The following is a 20,289-nucleotide window of genomic DNA, read 5'->3' on the forward strand; positions in this document are numbered from 1 at the left end:
CAAATTATTAGAAGGTGTATCCCAGATAACGAAGTCATGAATATTTTATCTTTTTGTCATGATCAAGCATGTGGAGGTCACTTCGCGTTTAAGAAAACATCTGCTAAGGTTCTCCAATGTGGTTTTTATTGGCCCAATTTATTTAAGGATGCTCATGAATATTGTAAAAGTTGTGCTCAATATCAGAAAATGGGTCGAATCACTAAGCGACACATGATTCCACTCAACCCAATCTTGGTAGTTGAAGTTTTTGATGTTTGGGGGATCGATTTCATGGGACAATTTCCAAATTTCTTTGAAAATGAATATATTCTAGTAGCAGTTGATTATGTTTCAAAATGGATAGAAGCAATTGCATATAGAACACCCGATAGCAAAATGGTCATTAAGTTTCTTAAAGAAAATATTCTCTCCCGTTTCGGTATTCCTAGGGCAATCATTAGTGATTGGAGAACCCATTTTTGTAACCGACCTTTTGCAACATTGATGAAAAAGTATAATGTCACCCACAAATTGGCCACACCATATCATCCTCAAACTAGTGGGCAAGTTGAAGTATCAAACCGACAAATCAAACAGATCCTAGAAAAAACTGTTAGTGCCAATAGAAAGGATTGGTCTTTGAAATTAATTGATGCACTTTGGACATACCGAACCGCTTTCAAGACCAATCTAGGAATGTCTCCTTTTAGGATTGTGTTTGATAAACCATGTCACTTGCCTATTGAGATAGAACACAAAGCCATGTGGGCCATCAAACAACTAAATACAAATTTGAACGACGCTGAAAACCATAGGAAGCTTCAGTTGAATGAATTAGAAGAACTTAGAAATGAAGCCTATGAAAATGCAAGGATATACAAGGAACAAACCAAAGTATTTCATGATCAATCAATTATGAGAAAAACTTTCAATATCGGATAAAAGGTGCTCTTATATAACTCTAGATTACATCTGTTTTCAGGAAAGCTTAGGTCTAGATGGACAGGACCATTTTTAGTAAAGGAAGTCTTTTCACACGGAGCTGTTGAGATAGAAAACCCAAGTAATGGTGTTATCTTTAAAGTTAATGGTCAACGATTAAAACCATTCTTGGAATTACCTGTCGAGACTGTTGAAGATGCCATGGTTCTTATGAACCAACTTATTCTGATTAAATTGCTTCGAGGTTTGGTCTGGCTGAAGACATAAAACTTAGCTCTTCTGAAAGGCAACCCAGCTTATTTAATTTCTAATGCTTTCTTTGTTTTCAGTTTGCTTAGGATAAATAAATTAGATAAACTCCATTGGGGACAATGTCGGTCAAGTTGGGGGGAGAGCTTGAACAAAATCAGGTGTTATCATTTCCTTTTCCTTCCACTATGAGTTATTTCTTGCATTTAATATATTAATTTTTTTTTTTGAAATAAATTAATCTAGAAAAGAAATAAGAGTAAGTTAGAAAGTATTTGCTAATAAATGTAGTGAGTCACGGAGAAGATTAGCTGGTTAGACTCTTGGTGGCCTAGGTCATTTAAAGACTATTAGCACTTCCAATTGCACATGCACACTAACAAAGTAAAGTAGGTGTTAATTGTAAGGCCAATTAAAGATTTGAGTATTATTTAAATTAGATAATTTTCTCTACACTCCAATTAAAAAAATTTAAATTTAAGGAAAGAGCTACTTGCCTGAAATAAAATGCAAAACACAGAGTAAATGTGGATTGCCCTAAGCCTAGTAACCGGATCTCTTCACCTAAGTCAAGTGTTGAGATTCGCGTCAAACGGTGGTGGGAAGGCCAGGATGCTCAGCAAAAAAAAAAAAAGAATAGTGTGAAAGCTACCTTAGTTCTTTGTTTAATCTGGGGTGTATAGAAAATTAATCGAACTAAGTTATGAAAAATGATACAATTGGCCTGTACAAGTTAATACTGAAATACTAAGTTAGTTATCACTCACACAGGTGCTATAAAACTTTAAGTGTACTCTAAGAAAGTTCCTAAGTAGACTGACTACCGATTCTAATTCGAAGCTCATTACTTAGTAATACTAGAAAACTTCTTGAATTTCGATCTTAAATTAATTTGCAAAGGAAGGATCTTTTTGGAATATGATCTTATTTTGGTACATTGCTAAGGGACTAGCAATGATTAAGTTGGGGGGTGTGATTTATGTCACAAATTGACATAAAAAATATCAATTAATATCTAAATTATCTAACTTTATTAGGAAATTGATACTTGTTATTATATTTTGCAGAAGAAGAGATCATCAATAGAAAGAACAAGGAAAGAGAATTCCAACGGCGTAAATTTTATGCAAAACGGAGTTAAATTGATCCAGAAATTGAGGAATGAAGAAAGAAGACTCAATTGGGTCAAACCCGAGTCAAATCAGGTCAAAATTGATCAAAAATCAACTGATTTGGTCATCTGGTTAGCCGCCTGGTCCACAGCAACAGGCGCCTGGACCATGGATCCATCGGCGCACCATAAACCAGCCAATCAGCGAGTCTCGGCTCACCGTAATGCATCACGAGCCCGATCCACGCGCGCGGTCCAGGGCTCATGAGGAGAGAGAAGAAGGTCCGAAGGGCAACCTGGTAACTTTACATCACTCGATGGTCCGATCTTCTCTGATCAAGATCCAACGCTCCACATTTTTGCATCATCGGACGGCCACTATCGCAGCCGGTCAAGATCCAATCGTAATCAAGGCAATTGCAAGAATCAATAAACACTAGGACAACATGAGATCCTTCTGCAGCGCGATCCAACGGACGAAATCTTCCAGCACCTTGATCGGATGGTCTGCAACGCATCCAACCTGATCCCATCTCTGCAGCGCGATCCAACGGCAACGCTTCATCCAGATCATGATCCGACGGCCCAGAATCGCTTCCGGCTTGATTTATTAGATGAATTGGGTCCTTTAGATGAAGATCGGACGGTTGAAACAATTTTTAGGGTTTCTTGATGGATTTAAGTACTTTTTGAGCGAGATTTGAGCCCCTAAACCCCCCTAACAGCCCTCTAAAATTTTTTAGTCCCACATCTAAAGTTTTGAAAACCTTATAACCCCCAAATGCCTATAAAAAGCCCCCAAAGGCCCTTGTTTTAATGATTCTTTCCTTCCGATCAAGCTTGTAACCCTAGATAGTGGGGTTTTTAGCTTTCTTCTCAAGCCTCGAGCTTTGAAGTTTTTGTAATAAATTTTTTTTTATATAAAATCTTATTTTTATGCAATTTTATCTCTTTACATTATGCAATTTATTTTTCTTGCAATTAGGATAGTTTAATTTATGCAATTTAATTTTATGCAATTAGGTTAGTTTAAATTATGCAGTTTAAATTTATACAATTAGGATAGTTTAATTTATGAAATTAGGGTAGTTTATTTTTTTGCATTTAAATTTTACAAGTAGATTTAGATCATGTCTAGCTAAGCATCCCTTCTAGGGTTTGCGATGAAGCTAGATCATGAGTAGGAATTTTACATAGGGTTCTTTCTTTTTCTTAGGATTTCTTTTTCTTTTTCTTCCTCTTTTGCCAAGAATTTTTGATGAACTACAGTTGGGTCAGAGTCCCTTCATAGTTCATGCTTGATTCAGTGCATAGGAGGAGAAAATCCTAAGGGATCCTAGTTACTACTCCCCTATAAAGAATCTTGATGGGTTATCGTTGAGCCTTAGTCCCTTCATAATCTATGCTTGGAAAAGACAAGAGGAGTAGTCGTTAGGATCAATAAAAAAAATTCTAGGTAGAATTCCCTAATCTAGATCTAGTGGATTCAAAAAAACCTAGATCCTTAGTCTTATTGTCTTTAGCAAACCACTTTCGATTTTCGATTTTCGTTAAAGCTCGCTTGAGCATAGATTTAAAAATCGTTTTTAAACCAAGTCTCTGTGGGATCGACCCGTACTCGCTGGTCGTGCTACTCTGCACACTGTGCGCTTGCGATTTTATTTACAAATTTTAAGATTTGCACATCAGCTACCTCGGCAGCCTTTTCTTTGAGGCGGGCGGCTTCGGCCCGACGAACCTTTTCTGCCTGGATGGCGTCCCTCCTCATCCGGTTCGTCGCCTCGATGTTGGCAAGAAGCTTATGCTCGATCTACAAGGGCGGCCAGGAGGTCAGAAGGAAAGTTGAGAAGCTAATTAAATAAAGGTGCGAGGGGAAGGAGGAAAGTGAATTTGTTTACCTCGAGAAAGGACCCTAGAGAGTCCCAAACCTGCTACTCGGGGTCGGCGCGAACGATCCTCTGGATGACTTCAGGCAGGATGCAGCCGTTGACCAGTCGCTTTATCAGGTCCCTGTCATTAAAGGGATTCTCCCTCGGCTCTTCTTCGAAACTGTGGGACTCTTTGATGGTGGCTCGACGGCCACTCATCCTGCGGGCCACCGTCTTCCTTCTCCTCCCCCTCTCAACCCCTGGCACCTCCTCGAAGTGGGCCCCCGAAGCGGGAACCTCAGTGGGAGAACTCCTTGAAGAGGCCCGGGGAGCCGGAGGTTCGGCATCTGAAGGAACGTCGACTGCGAGAGTCGCCTGGGCAGGCGTGGTCGAGCTCGTTTCCTCCGTTCTGGCCTTCTTTGCCGACCCGAAGGCTGCAGCGCCTTTCCTTTTGTGAACCTTGAGGCCCCTGGCAAGCATCCGTGCTGCTTCGGCGTCCATTCCTGAAAAAAAAAAGAGAAGAAAAAGAAGAGAGAGAAAAAAAGATCAGCAATAGGATGAAAAAAGAAGAGGTGACGCGCAACAAAAAAAAAAGAAAAAAAAAGAGAAAGGGGAGAAGAAAAGGAGAAAAGAAGAAGAAGGAAAAGATGGAATACTCGCAGGATCCAGGGGACTCAAGCCGATGTTGAACAGAAACTGCTCCTTCAGAACGTTGGGAAGGGAAGGAGTCTGATAACTAAGTAGCTTCCGAGCGGCCTGAAGGTCATTCTCCCCCAAGCTAGGAGCCCAGCGGACAGAGTCCCTCAGGGAGCCCCAAGGGGGCAATCCCAATTTTAAGGTCGGACATTGGACGTAGAGGTACTTTCCCTTCCAGTTATGGATAGAAGAGGGAGCACCTTTCAGCAACCCCTTCTTGTCGAACTGGGGGGAGAAGTACCACCAGTTCTTTGCCGAGGGGTGGCGCTTGAAAGTGTAAAAATACCTAAACAAAGAAAGAGATGGCTGAACTTCGACTACGTGGCAAAGAGAGAGGAACCCTATCAAAAACCTAAAGAAATTCGACGCGATTGAAGCTAAAGAAATATCCAGAAAATGGAAAAGAGCAACGACGAAGGGCGGAAGCGAAAGCCGGAGCCCAGCACGGAAGGCCTGCTGATACAGGCAGAAACGACCAGGTGGGGGGGTGCTGGCCCGATCGGCGGGATCGGGAAGCTCCAGATCATACTCCGGAGGAACTCCATACTGAACCTTTATCAGTAAAAGTTCATCCGGAGTTAGAGAATAGGGAATGGCGCCCGACACAAAAATCGGACGAGGTCCAGCCCTAGATGTGGGTTCGTCTACAATATGAAAGTTCTGGAGGACTGAGGCAGACGAGCTCCTGGAACCGCTAGAGACAGAGGTGCCAGAAGATATTTCAAGCAAGAACCCTAAAAATCCCGAAGAGATCTGGCGAAATAAGAGCCGAAAGGCTCGTGGGGGACCAACAAGAGGAATGTGACAGAAGGAAAATGGGGGAGAAGGGGCACCTAGATGGCAAGAGAAGGAACGAAAGTTTCGGGACTAACCTAAGTCGCTCCGAAGGATGCAGAGGCACAAGGATAGGGATGACTCGAAGAACACCTAGGGCCAAAGCGGACGCCAAGGAAGGTCAGAGCTCTCAGAGAGAAGGCGGCCACCAACAGGACTCTCAGGCAGAATGAAACTCCTGGAGGCGGAAAGGCGGGTTTAAATAGACCCTGAGATCCGATGCTATAATGATCGCGGATCTCCTCAGGCCGACCCATGCTCGCCACGTGTTTCACTCGCCACAGCAGGCGACTAAAAGCGGCTGACAGCTGACAAAGCCATTACTGCGTCGTACCTGGGATAACGCTCCAGCAAGAATTCTGAAAGGTCTCTTCGGATCGCCCCGATTTGAAAAGACTCCAGCACGCGCGCATTAAATGCCAAGATTTTCGAGGGCGATCATGCGCAGGATTCAAGGGAGCAACTTCGGCTGTGAAAATTTTTCTGTACTTCCTTCATTCGAAACTCGAACTCGAAAGTAGGGAGACTGGTGTTGGGCATAAAATACCTCCAGCCGAAGTTCATGTCAGGAGTGACCCTCCAGGGATTCTACCGATGTTCGACCTTCGACGACATCTTTCCGAACCTCTCCGACGGTCGAGCCTCCGCAACGTTCTCAAGTTCTGCCGACGGATAAACCCCTATCAGTGTCAACCAGATTCTCCACGACGGACGGACTCCATCCAAATTTCTACGGTGGTCGACCACCTTCTAGACTTCGTCCGGACTCCTACGGGAGCCAGACTTCTTCCCCGAGCTCCGGCTACAGGTAGCCTTTGTCTGGGCTCCTACGAGAGCCGGACCTCTTCCTCGAACTCCAACTGTAGGTAGACTTCGTCCGGACTCCTACGGGAGTCGGACTTCTTCCCCGAACTCCGGCTGCAGGTAGCCTTCGTCTGGGCTCCTATGGGAGTCGAACTCCTTCCCCGAACTCCGACTGCAGGTAGACTTCATCCGAGCTCCTACGGAAGCTGGTCTTCTTCCTCGAACAGGTAGACTTCGTCCGAGCTCCTACGGGAGCCGAACTTCTGCCCTGAACTCCTGTTGCAGGTAGATCTCACCCGAACTCCTACAAGGGCCGGACTCCGAGCTTCTACTGCAAGCGATCCACTCCGAGCTTCTGCTACAAACGATCTACTTCAAATTTCTACTACGTGCGATCCGCACCAGATTCCCACTGTAAGCCTTCACCCGAGCTTCCATTGTGGATGAATTCCTTCCGAATTTCTATTGCAGGAAGGCTTCGGTCGAGATTCCTCCATAAATGATCCCCATCCGGGCTTCTATGGAGATCGAACTCCGACCGAACTTCTGTAGCGGATAGATTCTGGGCGAACTCCTACGACACACGGAATCCAGCAGCAGGATCCCTCCAGCGGATGAACCTCTCCAGCGCCATCCGACATCCACTGTCGGTCGACCCTCTGTCGAATTCTGTGCGAAACCGAACTTCGTCTGTGGAAAGCCTCTGACCGAGCTCCTACGGCAAGTAGCCCTCGCTTGCAGTATTAACGCCCAAGGCACCCAACGGTAGAAGGTTCGCCAGCAACATCCGAGCTCCTCTCAGATGGATAGCTACCTCTCTCCGCTAGGCACCTCAACCGAGCTTCGACCGACAGACCTGGACTCCCTGGCAGGCCACAGTAATGGCCACGACTCTGCTCCACTTTCTGCGACGGATACCGCGCGGCTCCACTACTCCCTGGCAGGCCACAGTAATAGCCACGACTCTGCTCCACTTCCTGCGACGGATACCGCGCGGCTCCACCACTCCCTGGCAGGCCACAGTAATGGCCATGACTCTGCTCCACTTCCTGCGATGGATTCCATGCGGCTCCTCCACTCTCTGGCAAGTCGCGACAACGGATGCTGCTCCACTCCCCGCAACAGGCTCCACGTGGCAGGCCACGGTGATGGCCATGATTCCACTCTACTACTCTTCATAACAAACTTCTCCTGGCCCCGAACGGCCCACTGCCAGGTGGTTACAAACGTCGCTATCAGTCTGTTGCACCCTCCACCTATAAAAAGGGGACCCCGGATACGTTATTCTCTAAGCTCTAATTTCTATCTCAAAACTCTGCTAAAATTTTTGTTCGAGCACTCCATTCTTGTTGAGGCAGAGAACTGACTTGAGCGTCGGAGGGTCTTGTCGGAGCATCTCCAACTCCGGTTTAGACTTCCTTTGCAGGTCCCGGCGGCGACCGCGACTCCCTTGACTCCAACTTCTCCGATGCCGGTGGATTTTTGCACCAACAATAATAATTAATTATTAATTAAATAATAATATTAATCACTAAATAAAATTAATATTTTTATTAATCATATAATAATAATTTTTGTTAATAAAATAATAATATTTAATTATTAATTATCCAGTCCAATGTGATTTCGACTTATTTTTTAGAATAAAAATTTTCTTAATATTTTAAAATTAATATTTTCTCATTATTTAAAAATTTATTTTAAAAATAAATATTATTTTATTATTATTAAAAGATCAAAATTATTTTTTAAAATTAAAATTTTCTTTGTATTTTAAAATTTATTTAAAATTTAGTATTTTTTAATTTTTAAAATTAATTTTTTTTCTTTTTTTTTCCTTTCGTCTCTCCCTTTCCTTCTTTCTAAACCTCCGATCAACCCGCCAGTGCCCCTTGACCCCTCACGAGCCCGACCCTCCGACCCCCTGCACCGCCCGCACCGTCTCCGATCGTGCACCCTCATCCACCGCAACCCCCTCTGCCCTCCCCCGATCGCGCACCCCCTAGTCTCCTGTGCCGTCCATACCGTCTCCGACCGTGCACCCCCATCCCCCGCAACCCCCACAGCCCTCTATCTCCACCCGCCTATGCCACCTCTCGTCGGCCTCCAAATCCCACCCTCTCCCCCTCCGCCCTCCAACTGCCCCTTACAAAAAAAAAAAAAAAGAGAAATCGTTAGTTGAGTGGGTGATCTTTGAAATCGCTAGGTGATTTTCCCTCCTCTGACCATTTCAATGCCAAGGTGGCCTTAAAATCGCTGGTTGAACGGATTATTTTAAAATGGACGGTAGTTTTGAAAATAAATTAGGAAAGAAGATAATTTTAAAAATATGAAATAAAAAATATTAAAAAAAATTAAATATTTATATGCATAGGGATAATTTATTATTTATTTTGAACTTAATATAAATTTTGCCTCAATTCATGACCAATAAGTTTCCTCACATATGGTCACCATCTCCAACCTCAGCCTCTTAATCTCCTGTTTCCTCGTGTCCTATTTGTGATCCATTACAAATGGGACCAGTTACATGAGGGGGAACTAGCGCTTTGCGGTCCATCGGTTTCCATTCGGTAATCGGCCAAAAAAGAGACGTTCAACCAATAATTATCCTGTCTCGAAGAGTTTAGACTCTGCCCATCCATTTACGCGGTTCCGTCTTATCAGTCGCCATCCCTATAAGATTTTTTTTTTTTCCCACAGAAAGTAATTACTTATCGAGTTTGTGCGAGATGGGCCAAAAAATACTCTGATCGACTAGTCATTTTAGTTGCCATTATGCCCTCCTCTCTTGCCGAGATATATTCGAAATTTCGGTGGGGCAGACTGCAAAATATATATATTAAAATGAAAGCTGATCCGTTCGCCACGTATGTAATTTCATCTAAATCATCATCCATCACGTGTCCAAGCAGCATTTTATTTTTTCTTCGAACCAACCGCCTTCCGTCGCCTCCGAGCCTGTCCATCCGCCATCCTAGGGAGGCAGATGCCATAATAATAGTTCCGCGAGCCACCCACATAACATTAGGTAGCGAGCCAGCGAGCGAGGGAGGGTATTGCAGTAAAAATGAATGGGAACGAACGTTCCATCGCACGTTCGTTCAGCGACCACTCACGTAATATTGGGGAGGGAGCCAAGGAGGGTATTGCTTTAAAATCAAGCGAGAACATTCGAGAGGGAGCCAGAAGGGTATCACAGTAAAATTAAATGGGAACGTGATGTTACATCACACGTTCGTCGTGCCGTGGCATGAATGACGGTGATGACAGCAAGTTCTGAGCAGGCTACAAATTTAAATTTAAATTTAAATTTTAAATTATATTTTTGAAAAAAAAATATTTAAGATAAAAAATAATTTAATAAATAATTATTATTCTATCGTTTATGATGAATATAAATATGATGGGCGAACCACTTGCATTAATTTATGGTCGGATATTCATATATTATTATTTTTTAATTTTTTAATATATATAATAAATATAATAAAATATATAAATAAAATTAAATATTATTTAAAAAAATCACATCTCATGCATTATAAGCTAGTTCTCTTTGTATGAAGAGCGCAACCTATGCCCCTAGAATTTCTCAGTTTCGCCCGCGTACGCGTTCCGTCTAGAAAACGGCACTCCACCCTCTCGCAATTCCTCTTTGTCTATTCTCTCTCCTTTCCACTGTCTTCTCGACCCATTTCAAGAACGGGGAAGCCAAGGCGATCTTGATACCTCTCACTCTCTTCTTCCATCGGACCACTATTACAGGAGAAAAGTTCGTCCGGTCTTGCGGTTTTTTATCATCTTTTTCTTGGTCGCGTGATCTAATATCTCGTTTTTAAATTTTTTGGGGAAGGCTTAGGTAAATTATTATGCTAATTTTTGCTGATCGGACGGTTTTTCTTTGCCTTAATGCTCTGGATTATTCACGTTATTTGCTAGATCATTTCAGATTTTAGGGTTTATAGATGGATCAGCCATGGTTTGAGTTTTGTTTGTTGATAACTACGTAATATTGGGAATATTAAGTTCCTTGGGGTGAATAGTGTTTCGGTGAAAATTATTAATTTCTTGAATCTTGTTCTGTGATTGAATAATTCTTAGAAGAAACCATTAATGTCAATGTTTGTGTATTAGGTTGAAATCAGGGCATCCTTTTTTGGTAATTCATCTTTTTTAGTATTTATGTATATCTGTTGATCTTGAATCATGCATGAAGTGTTTCTTTAAGCTTTGAAGTTTGATTGCTAGTTTGGATTGGTCAAAACTGGCAGTAGGCTGACTTCATGACTGGAGTTTTTTTTTTTTTTTTTGGTTTATATTCTAACGAGTAGAAACTACACTCTTGCATTAGAGTGTATCTGTTACTATATGTTTCAGTGGTTATATGATGATCTCTTTAAGGTGACGTTTGTTTGTTGAATTGTATTCTCCAGGATGTGTTTGTAGTGATAAGATGGGTTTTGAGCGTTGCTTGAGATAATTGTATGCAAATTCTGGAAATCCCTATGGCTTAAACCATTTCTTTTGTTATTTCTTCCTATAGTTTGAACCTTTCTTGCACAGTGTTTCTCTAGAAGTGAGTTGTGGAATAATATGAAATTCTTTTGAGGGCTGGGATTTTTAGATGTTATAGATTGACTGGTGATTGATGCTTAGTTATGTTTTATCATAAGAATATCGTTATTTTATCTGGATATGATAGACTAAGTAAATTGATTTAAGAATTGTAAGTTGACCATACTATTTCTATAGATCGGAGAAGCCAACATGATGATCAGAAATATTTTTCAAAAGAATTTGATGTTTTCTCTGTCCCTTGACCCTGGAAGTTCTAGCTTCTTGAATTGCGAAATACTAAAAGTATTGATATGTAACAGATTGGACAGGCAAGGATAAAAGGACCACAGCCCAAGCGATTGGAATATTCTAATCTTGATATGTGCTGGGTTTTTATCGCCAATACTTTCAACCATTAAACCATTTTTATATCCCGCTGCTAACTCATGTAACAACTGGGAGTTACATTATTCTCAAGCAATAACCTGTCTACATATACCAGGCTTTAGGAACTTCAGACACCCATTGTTGCAGAAGATTTGCACCAAAAAGAGGAGTTTGGTGCTTTCTCTTATTTTCTTTCCTTGTATAGGATATATCTTTCTAGCAGCTGGTACATCAAGTAATTATTCTTTCTCTATTACATGAACTCATTGAAGCTTTTTGTTTCTTCAAATTTGATATAATTTTTGTCGGTCGTAACAAATTTAGCATTGGCCTCTTGTATCAAGTGTTCTTTTAAAGTTTGACTTAGCTAATCCAAAACAAATAGAAGAGTCAGGGCCTAAATTAAGTTAAATACTTAAACAGAAATGGCTGTCATGTCCATGGAGACTCTTTATGGGTTTTTAGCGGACCTAGTTTTGCTGATTGAGATAGGGCTTATCAGATTCCTCATGTTCCTTTTCATGTCCAGCAGTTATGGTCTTCACGTTGAGATGTTATTTCAGACACAACAAGAATAGAATCACATTTCAGTTTTCTAGTTTGCTGTGATGAATGGATATTGTTGATATGGACAAACAGTGTGTCTGGCTAATTTGCTACCCATACTTTTACAAATGAAGGGAAAAATTAAGGAAATTTTTCATGCTTTAAAGGGTCTCAAATACATCCAAAAATTACTTAGATCTTTGGAAAAATAGATAGTAATGCTTTCTCTCTATATGTTTATAATAGAACCTTAGACTTGAGAAAAAGAACACTTTTCATGCACTGTAGGACTATTTTAAACCGCACACAAAGTCTCAGCTACATGGAGAGAAATTCTTTGGAAACCCATTGCCTTCATAATAATTCGTATAGCAGAATTATGTCCATCAGTTTGAATGGACAAGTACAGAGAACCACATGCAGGTTTGCTGCCACAACATCGTGGTGATCAAGATGCCTGGGGTCATTAATTTGTCAGGTAGGAGTAGTTAGGCCTCAGGATCATCAGCAACATGTTAGAAAATCAAGGTAATCAAAAAGGAAGAAGGAGGCATGATGGTTCCAGGTAAACCATCTCAATTGGAGTGTTTGGGCAAAATTGCATACGCTTGATGTTTAACAATAAGGGGTTTTGTTGAAGATGCAACTGGTGGAACGCTAAGGTAGGCTCTGCCTTTTCATTGCCACATCTCATTGTTTTTCTTGTTTTTTGCATTTGATGCTGTGGTGTGTTGTTCTTACCAGAAACGGGGGCGAATCTGTTGCTGGTGCACACTTTTGTTCGATTTGGTTTTCTGACTACCACGAGCAACAAAGTGATCATTAATTAGTGGTTACTATTTACAGCTGGAGATTCGATTGTCCCTCGGTGCAGCATAAATACTATTAGATGGATCATTATAGTTGTGCTTGTTCTAATGAATCCATCTCTTGGAGTTATGCTGATTGGAGCTGTTCAGCATTCCTTGGATTGTGTGCTTGATGATATGAATTGGTCTACAGCAGAATTCAAGAAACCAACAATATCATGCAGTGTTTTCCTGATCTAACTGGGAGACTTACTGCTTGGTCTATTTAGAATTATTTCACTGAATATCTTCAAATTTGCAGGTGTTTCAATTCTTGTAGTTGTGCTGCCATAGTTAACAGAAGTGGAAAATAGAGACTAGATGGAGGATTTGGTCAATCATTCGGAGTCCGCTGTTTGTGAGCTGCACGATTCAAGGGGACAAGATAATGAACTGCAGACTGCCACTACATGCAATGAAACATTGAGTAAAAACTGCACTATGAGTGAAGAAGTGACAGATGGTTTGGACTCTGCTGATATTGAGAAACTAGATAAGGGACTCATGCAATATGGGTAATGCTTATTTCATAAGTTATTTCTCTCTTTGTTCCCTATTTGTTCCAAGCAATTTTTCTCTGATCATTTAAATTAAGCCAAGATATTGGCTGAAAAGGTTTCAGTTGCATTATGTTGGAAGGTAGTTCTATACCAACTGATGTGTATCATGGATCATGCAACATTGTTTCCTATTTAACCTGATCCTGATATTGCCCTTTGGCCTTTTGATTAAGCTGTGGTTCTAACCCTTGACTATTAATTCTTCCAGATGTTCACACTATCGGAGAAGATGCCACATTCGAGCTCCCTGCTGCAATGAGATTTTTGATTGCCGACATTGCCACAATGAGGCAAAGGTCAGTATATCAGTTTCTATTGTCTAGGTATTGAAGAATTTCAGTTCGTTTGGTCATATGATTTTCTTTTCTTTTCTTTTCTTTTTCTTTTTTTTTTTTTTGGTGAGCAAAATGATGGGGATTCCACCACACATTTTTTTGGAGCAAAATTGTTAGTGTATACATTAATAGACCTTTCATAATAAATTGCAGTTGGTATATGCCTTTATCTTATCTAGGATTGTATTGGGTCTTTCAAATTATTGTATGTACCTGGACCTGGAGTTAAAAAACTGAACCCAAAGGCCAAAATACTGGAATCAGGTAGTTTATCGCCTAGGCTGGTTGTACAGTAGTTTATAGACCTCACACATATGGTAGAGTTATTTTTATTCTTTTGTTTTTCCTAACTTATTAACTTGTTCTTGCATCAATTTTTCATAATTTTATATGTCTTATTTTTCATGCCATCCAATATTAAGAGCATATGGTAAGTATGATAAATAGGTTTCACAAAAGTTTGTTTTTCATTCATTTTTCCTGAAAACAGGCACTTTTTTTACAGTTGCTTTTTCCTCCAAGTTAACATGGACACAATCTTTGCCAACTAGTTGCTTAAAAGATTTTCATTCTTCACAATTTCTGCAGTTATGGATGTGCATTATTTGAATTTGATATCTGGATGAAAGGAGTATTTCTTTTAACTAAACACTTGTTGTTCAATCAAGCTATCGTACTGCAGTCCTAATGGTTTGATTCTACACAAAATTACATTTATTGTATTAATGTGTATATAAGAAATTGATGCTATTATGATAGTGGATAAACATTTGAAAGACCAACACTCACTGGTTTGATTTGACAGAACTCAATTAATGTTGAAAGGAAACACAGACACGACCTTCCGCGTCATGAAGTGCAACAGGTGGGATTTCCATATTGCCATATATATTACACGAAACACTTTTATGATTATTATACTTTCAACAAGGCATTTAGCTGGACTTTGTAATTTCTATGTCAGGTCATATGTTCATTGTGCTTTACCGAACAAGAGGCAAGTGCCGGTCACAGGCTGGTTTTCATACATCATTCTCTTTTGAGTCACTGGCATTGTGGCCTCATTTAATGATACGCAGCAATACTACATATATATTTTGTTGCCCAGATGCTTGCAAACATGAGGCAGCTGTTATTAATATATAATTTCCTTCAATGTCCTATTTTCAGCACTAATTTATGAATGTTCCTTAGTGTAGTTGATCATGTCATCTTTTGGTGTCCTTTGCATGCATTGTCAACAGGTTCGGCAAGTGTGCATCAATTGCGGTGTATGTATGGGGAAATATTTCTGTGAGAATTGCAAGTTTTTTGATGATGTCAGTAAGCAAAAATTGCATCTTGGGAATTCTTTTTCTCTGCTTTTCCCTTTTTCTCCCTGTAAGGTCGGAGGTTTTTCTCTATTGAATCTGTATTTGACATTTATATTTAATATTCCAGACATCAAAAGAACAGTACCACTGTAGTGGTTGTGGAATCTGCAGGTTTGTTCTCATCATCTGCTAGCTGCTTATATTTTGTTCATGAATAGTGTGGTTATTTGGGATCAAGATGACATTTTTTCCCCTTATATTTATGACATGAAAATCTTGATTTTGACAGGATTGGTGGGCGAGAAAATTTCTTCCATTGCTATACATGTGGTATTGCCCTTGATCTTCATATTTTCTAGGATAATTTCTTTTTCTTAGCTATTATTTTCATCACTATTAAGTTTTGGTCCTTATTTGGCCATCTTCTTTGGCTCTTTCTAGAGTCCCTTCACATGGAAGCTGTTAAAGGAATATTTTATCTTTCTGATATTAGAAGGAAATAATTTTATTAAACCTTTTTTTTAGATCCGATGCTACCGGGCTGCATCCTGTATGTTTGGTCTTGGCATTACATTATTTGTTTTCAATAAGGTCCCAACATCCTCTGTAATTGTACACCAGATAGTGCAAACTTGTCCAATGTCTTCTCTGTGGTTTTCTTTAGCTCTTAGGCTTTTCCCACTGTGATGTCATTTCATAATATTTTCTGTAGTGGTGCAGCATAGCTACAACATTAAACATCTTTTTGGCCATCTTTGTTTCCTAGTAGTGAATTGCTGTACTGTGCAGCTGTACTCTATATTGTCACTGTTTGTTGAAGGACACATATATGGCTGCTGCATTCATTTTGACTCCATAGACCGATCTTTCATTCATCTCCATGCAGTATGTGCATGAAACATATGCTTCTCACTGTATACCGTTTTTTGCTCCTTGGCCAACGTCTGTTTCTGATTTATTTTTTCTCCTGTGTTTTTTTTTTTTTTTTGGGTTCAAATTTCAGGGTGTTGTTATTCAATCATATTAAAGAACAGCCATCCGTGTGTGGAGAGAGCTATGCATCATGATTGCCCTGTATGCTTTGAGGTGAGATTCTGGTTTTTCTGCTCGTTGTCCCATAGAAAAAGAAGAAACTTCCACCTAATCTTCCAAATAGGACTATAAATATTTCCAAGGTTGAGTAATGACATTTTCATGGTTCACAGTATCTGTTTGAATCCACAAATGATGTCAGTGCCTTGCCATGTGGCCACACCATTCATGTGGACTGTTTGAAGGAAATGCAGCAGCACTTGCAGTATGTTCAATGTTCCTTTTTCTCTTTGTTTATTTATTTTTCAATGCTATTTTTGGAGTTCTGCAATTTCTGACTAGAGAAAAAAAATGCTTCAGGTATGCATGCCCCCTCTGCTCCAAGTCTGTGTGTGATATGTCAAAAGTATGGGAAAAATTGGATATTGAGATAGCAGCCACTCCAATGCACGAATCTTACCATAACAAAATGGTTAGTTTTCACTACTTGGTATATGCTAAAACTCATTGTTCTTAAAACTTTGTACTATAATTGTCATGGTTATGCTGCTGAGTGAAAGAATGAACTTCAGTTGGTAGCATTTCATTTCTTTGAAGAATACAATATCAATATCAGAAAACTTAAGGGCGTGCTCAGTATAAGAGCTATAGTTTTCAGGTAGAAGCTTCTTGATGATAATTGCCAGCCACTGCAAGAATTTTTAACATGTGTACTGGAAAATTTGCAATTATTAAATTGTTTACACAATTGCAGTGGAAAATGAACTTCTAAGCAAGTGTGGGTTGAATTTGAGTAGGAAATTGAATTTGAGGTCAAGTTTGTCGTCATGTTCCGTCATATGTTAATTGCTTGCTTAAAGATTTGCCATATTTTAGTTTCTTTGGTTTAAATATTCGATACATGTGGCTGGATCTACCTTTTGAGATTCCCCTCAGGTTTTCTGTTTGTATGTCGTAGGTCAACTTTTTCCTGCCTGCTTATCTTTAGGTTAAACTATTATTGTACAGACTGATGGATATGTTGTTAAGTGCAGGTCCGCATCCTGTGCAACGACTGTGGAGCAAACTCACTAGTCCAATTCCATGTAGTTGCTCAAAAATGCCCAAACTGCAAATCTTACAATACACGCCAGACTTAAGAAGTCCGGATATACCATAAGTTTCAAACCTTGGCCTTGTTATGCTGAGTGGGGCTTGCTTTGGAGCAGGTGATTGAGCTGGTCGGTATCAGGGACGAGAACCTTGTTGATTGCCCTCGCTCACATTCCCCCTTTGCCACAATGACAAGGAAACGTCCTTCATCACTTTGTACCTGGAATAAGTTCATCAATTTCATTCTTGTTTGATGGCTGAATGGGCAATACTATGTTCCAGACCCTGGACATAGCCTTTGCAAGTTAAATACATGCTCCCTGAAGTATGTTGAAACCGATTTTACTTTTCTTCGTGCTGTCTGGGTCTTGTGATTCTCTGTAGTTTTATCCATTAGTAGCTTAGGATAATTCTCTTGTTCTGCTAGACTGCAGGCTCATTCGGGTCATGTACAGGTAGTTGAATTTGGATTAAATATCAGTCAGATTATTTAGGCTTTTATATACCGTCTATGTTGTGCAGAATGGAGGCAGACCACAAGTAGTGAAGGAATGAGGTCTTAGCATCCCGTTTTTGTGCTAGATATGGTAAGAAAGTAATTTTCACGGCTGTAAACTGGTATGTTTCTTCTTGTACGGCTAGGAGATCGGGAAAAGATTTCTGGAGAATTGTACAGCAATTCAAAAGCAGGCGACGTGATTAATGACACTGACAAGGGGTTAACAAATCACATTCCATCCAGCTCACCAAGTATAGCCGTTGCTGTATTTTATAATATAATCACCACCTGATCGGTGGATGCTAGTTGATGCTAATTAAGTACAATATGAGTATTAAGAGAAAATTCCATGGTAGTCTTGTTCGTGAGCATTGCCAAATACGAGTGAGTTGGCATGCAAATTACTTCAAGGGTAGATCTGGTGGATGGAATGCAATTCGTACTTCCAAACCATACTGCTAATTTTATCCAACTGCTAATTTCTTCTTTATTTTCTTTTCTTATTCTATTGCTTTTCCTTCAGATTCTTCTTTCCCTGACTCCAGGTATGCAGGCCAGTTGCATGCAGCATTCTAGTCCATATCTACATATATATATCTTAAGGCTTGGAATTAGACCACGATTCTTATTAGGAGCCTAAAAATAACAAAAGAACAGAGGAAGCATAAGTAGATCGAAGGGTGAGTTCTTAACCGATACGTGCAAAACAACGACGGAAATGGAAGTCAATATAAAAAGAAAATTCTTTAAGGTAAAGAAGAAATTTCTGCTGCATAGCAGCACCGAAGACCGCATAGCGCAGTGGATTAGCGCGTTTGACTTCGGATCAAAAGGTCGTGGGTTCGACTCCCACTGTGGTCGACAAAGTGAATTTTATATTTTATTTATTAAATCTAAAAACTATTTGCAAACTAGAATTTTTAACTTTAATTTATTTTTTAACCAATAAAACTGCATCAGTATTATAGCAAGTTTTCTATATTATATTTTTATCAATAACCTCTAAAAATAAGTTGAGAAGTTTCTGATTTAATTATCAAATATTATCACTTTTCAAAATTATAATCTCAACTTTAGGCATTTCTGAGAGATACTTAAAAATAGGACCGGCAAAATATGATCTGATCCGTCAATCCAATCTGTATTCGATCCGATATAAACATATTTGGATTTAGACTAAATGGGTTTGGGTCATAAACGGATCGATCTGTTTAATCCGTTTAATAATTAGATCGGATATGGGTTTTAGATATCTAACCCATTTCATACGTTTAATATTTAGGTTGGGTTGAGTCAGATAACCCATTTAACTTATTTCTGATTCATTTAACTCGACTTGTTTAATTCGTTTAAGATCCGTTTAACTTGTTTAACCTATTTTTGACCCATTTAACTTGATCCATTTAACTTGTTTAATCCGTTTAACCTAATTTTACCTATTTAATAAACGGATTAAACGAGTCGGATTGAGTTATCTGATTAATAAACAGATCGGATTCATATTTGAATTTTTGATCTATTTAATAAACAGGTTGGGTTTGGGTTGACCCTTTTCTGATCCGATCCGTTTATGATCTGATCCATTGATGACCGATCCGACCCGTTTGCCACCCCTACTTAAAAATATCGGTACAAATAGATATCCAAATATTTTGCCTATTTTTGAATTGAGCGGAGTAGTTTTAATTGAAATTAAATGGGGATGATTTCAACGATGGTTTTAAATATTGAAAACCATTTGATTTCAATATTGATGAATTTTCTAATTCGAACTACAAACCGAACCTAATACCAAATCTAAAACCGAACATACATGCTATCTTTTAATATTTTTTATATTTAGAATAAATCGTACCATTTTGTTCTATTAAATTTGGACCATCTACAGATCATGGATGCATAAATGATTAAATGGACAAATCCCAGAGGTTAGAGAGATGCCTTTTATCCTCCCTTTAGTTCTTCTTTGCAATTATTGTTTTTACTGGATTTGTTTTCTTTGTAGTTAGACTTCTTTGGATTATTATGTTTTTTGGATGATTGAATTATTATTTTAAAATTATTAAGTTTGTTGGATGTTTGTATTAATATTTTAGAATTATCAAATTTGTTGGATGATTTGTATTATTATTTTTGGACGTATTTATTAGTTGAGTTGGTATGGATTATATGAAAATTATAAGTGATATCTTTAATTTGAATATTTATATGTAAAAATTTTGAAATAACCCCTTGAAGGATATGGAAAAATTAGAGGAACCTGCTAATATAGTATAGGTTTAAACAAGCCTTTACGTTCATAATTAGCAATTAGGTGGTATTTCAACCAAGTAGCATGATAAGAATAAACTGCCTTGGCTAAGCATTATTTATGAATATATGTCTTAGATAAATCGGCTGGGCTGAAATTTTTGAATTACAACCAAAATGTTATCCTAGAATGAAGATATATGCCTGAACATCAAGGGTATGACAACAATCATAACTATACTAAGAACAAGAATTCTTTTTCATACATTATTTGTGATGACTTCCAATAAGAAATTTTAAAAAAAATTCAAACTGGCACATTAAAATTTTAAATTATTTTAAATTAGTCATATTATTGACCTCATTAATAAAATAATATCA

At 39.2% G+C, this 20,289-nt stretch overlaps 1 protein-coding gene and 1 non-coding gene across 2 annotated transcripts; both read left to right on the forward strand.

The window, feature by feature from the left end:
- Positions 1-10,074: 10,074 nt before the first annotated feature.
- LOC105041586 (probable E3 ubiquitin-protein ligase RZFP34) lies at positions 10,075-17,660 on the forward strand. The gene is made up of 11 exons (XM_019853233.3): positions 10,075-13,342; positions 13,596-13,683; positions 14,528-14,587; positions 14,687-14,719; positions 14,967-15,041; positions 15,163-15,206; positions 15,325-15,365; positions 16,039-16,121; positions 16,241-16,332; positions 16,428-16,539; positions 17,102-17,660. The coding sequence occupies exons 1-11, from the start codon at positions 13,149-13,151 to the stop codon at positions 17,204-17,206; spliced, it is 927 nt and encodes a 308-aa protein (XP_019708792.1). The 5' UTR covers positions 10,075-13,148; the 3' UTR covers positions 17,207-17,660.
- Positions 17,661-18,445: 785 nt separating this feature from the next.
- Positions 18,446-18,519, forward strand: TRNAR-UCG (transfer RNA arginine (anticodon UCG)). The gene has a single exon. It is a non-coding gene; the product is annotated as a tRNA-Arg (tRNA).
- The last annotated feature ends 1,770 nt before the right edge of the window (positions 18,520-20,289 follow it).

Source organism: Elaeis guineensis, chromosome 2 (genome assembly GCF_000442705.2).
Source record: "Elaeis guineensis isolate ETL-2024a chromosome 2, EG11, whole genome shotgun sequence".
Lineage (NCBI taxonomy): Eukaryota > Viridiplantae > Streptophyta > Magnoliopsida > Arecales > Arecaceae > Elaeis > Elaeis guineensis.

Bases quoted from the DNA above. Each gene is read 5' to 3' on its own strand.
- LOC105041586 (XM_019853233.3), top strand. From the start codon at position 13,149: ATGGAGGATTTGGTCAATCATTCGGAGTCCGCTGTTTGTGAGCTGCAC. The intron at 13,343-13,595 runs GTAATGCTTATT...TAATTCTTCCAG, and splicing joins AAGGGACTCATGCAATATGG to ATGTTCACACTATCGGAGAA. The intron at 14,588-14,686 runs GTGGGATTTCCA...TTTCTATGTCAG, and splicing joins CGCGTCATGAAGTGCAACAG to GTCATATGTTCATTGTGCTT.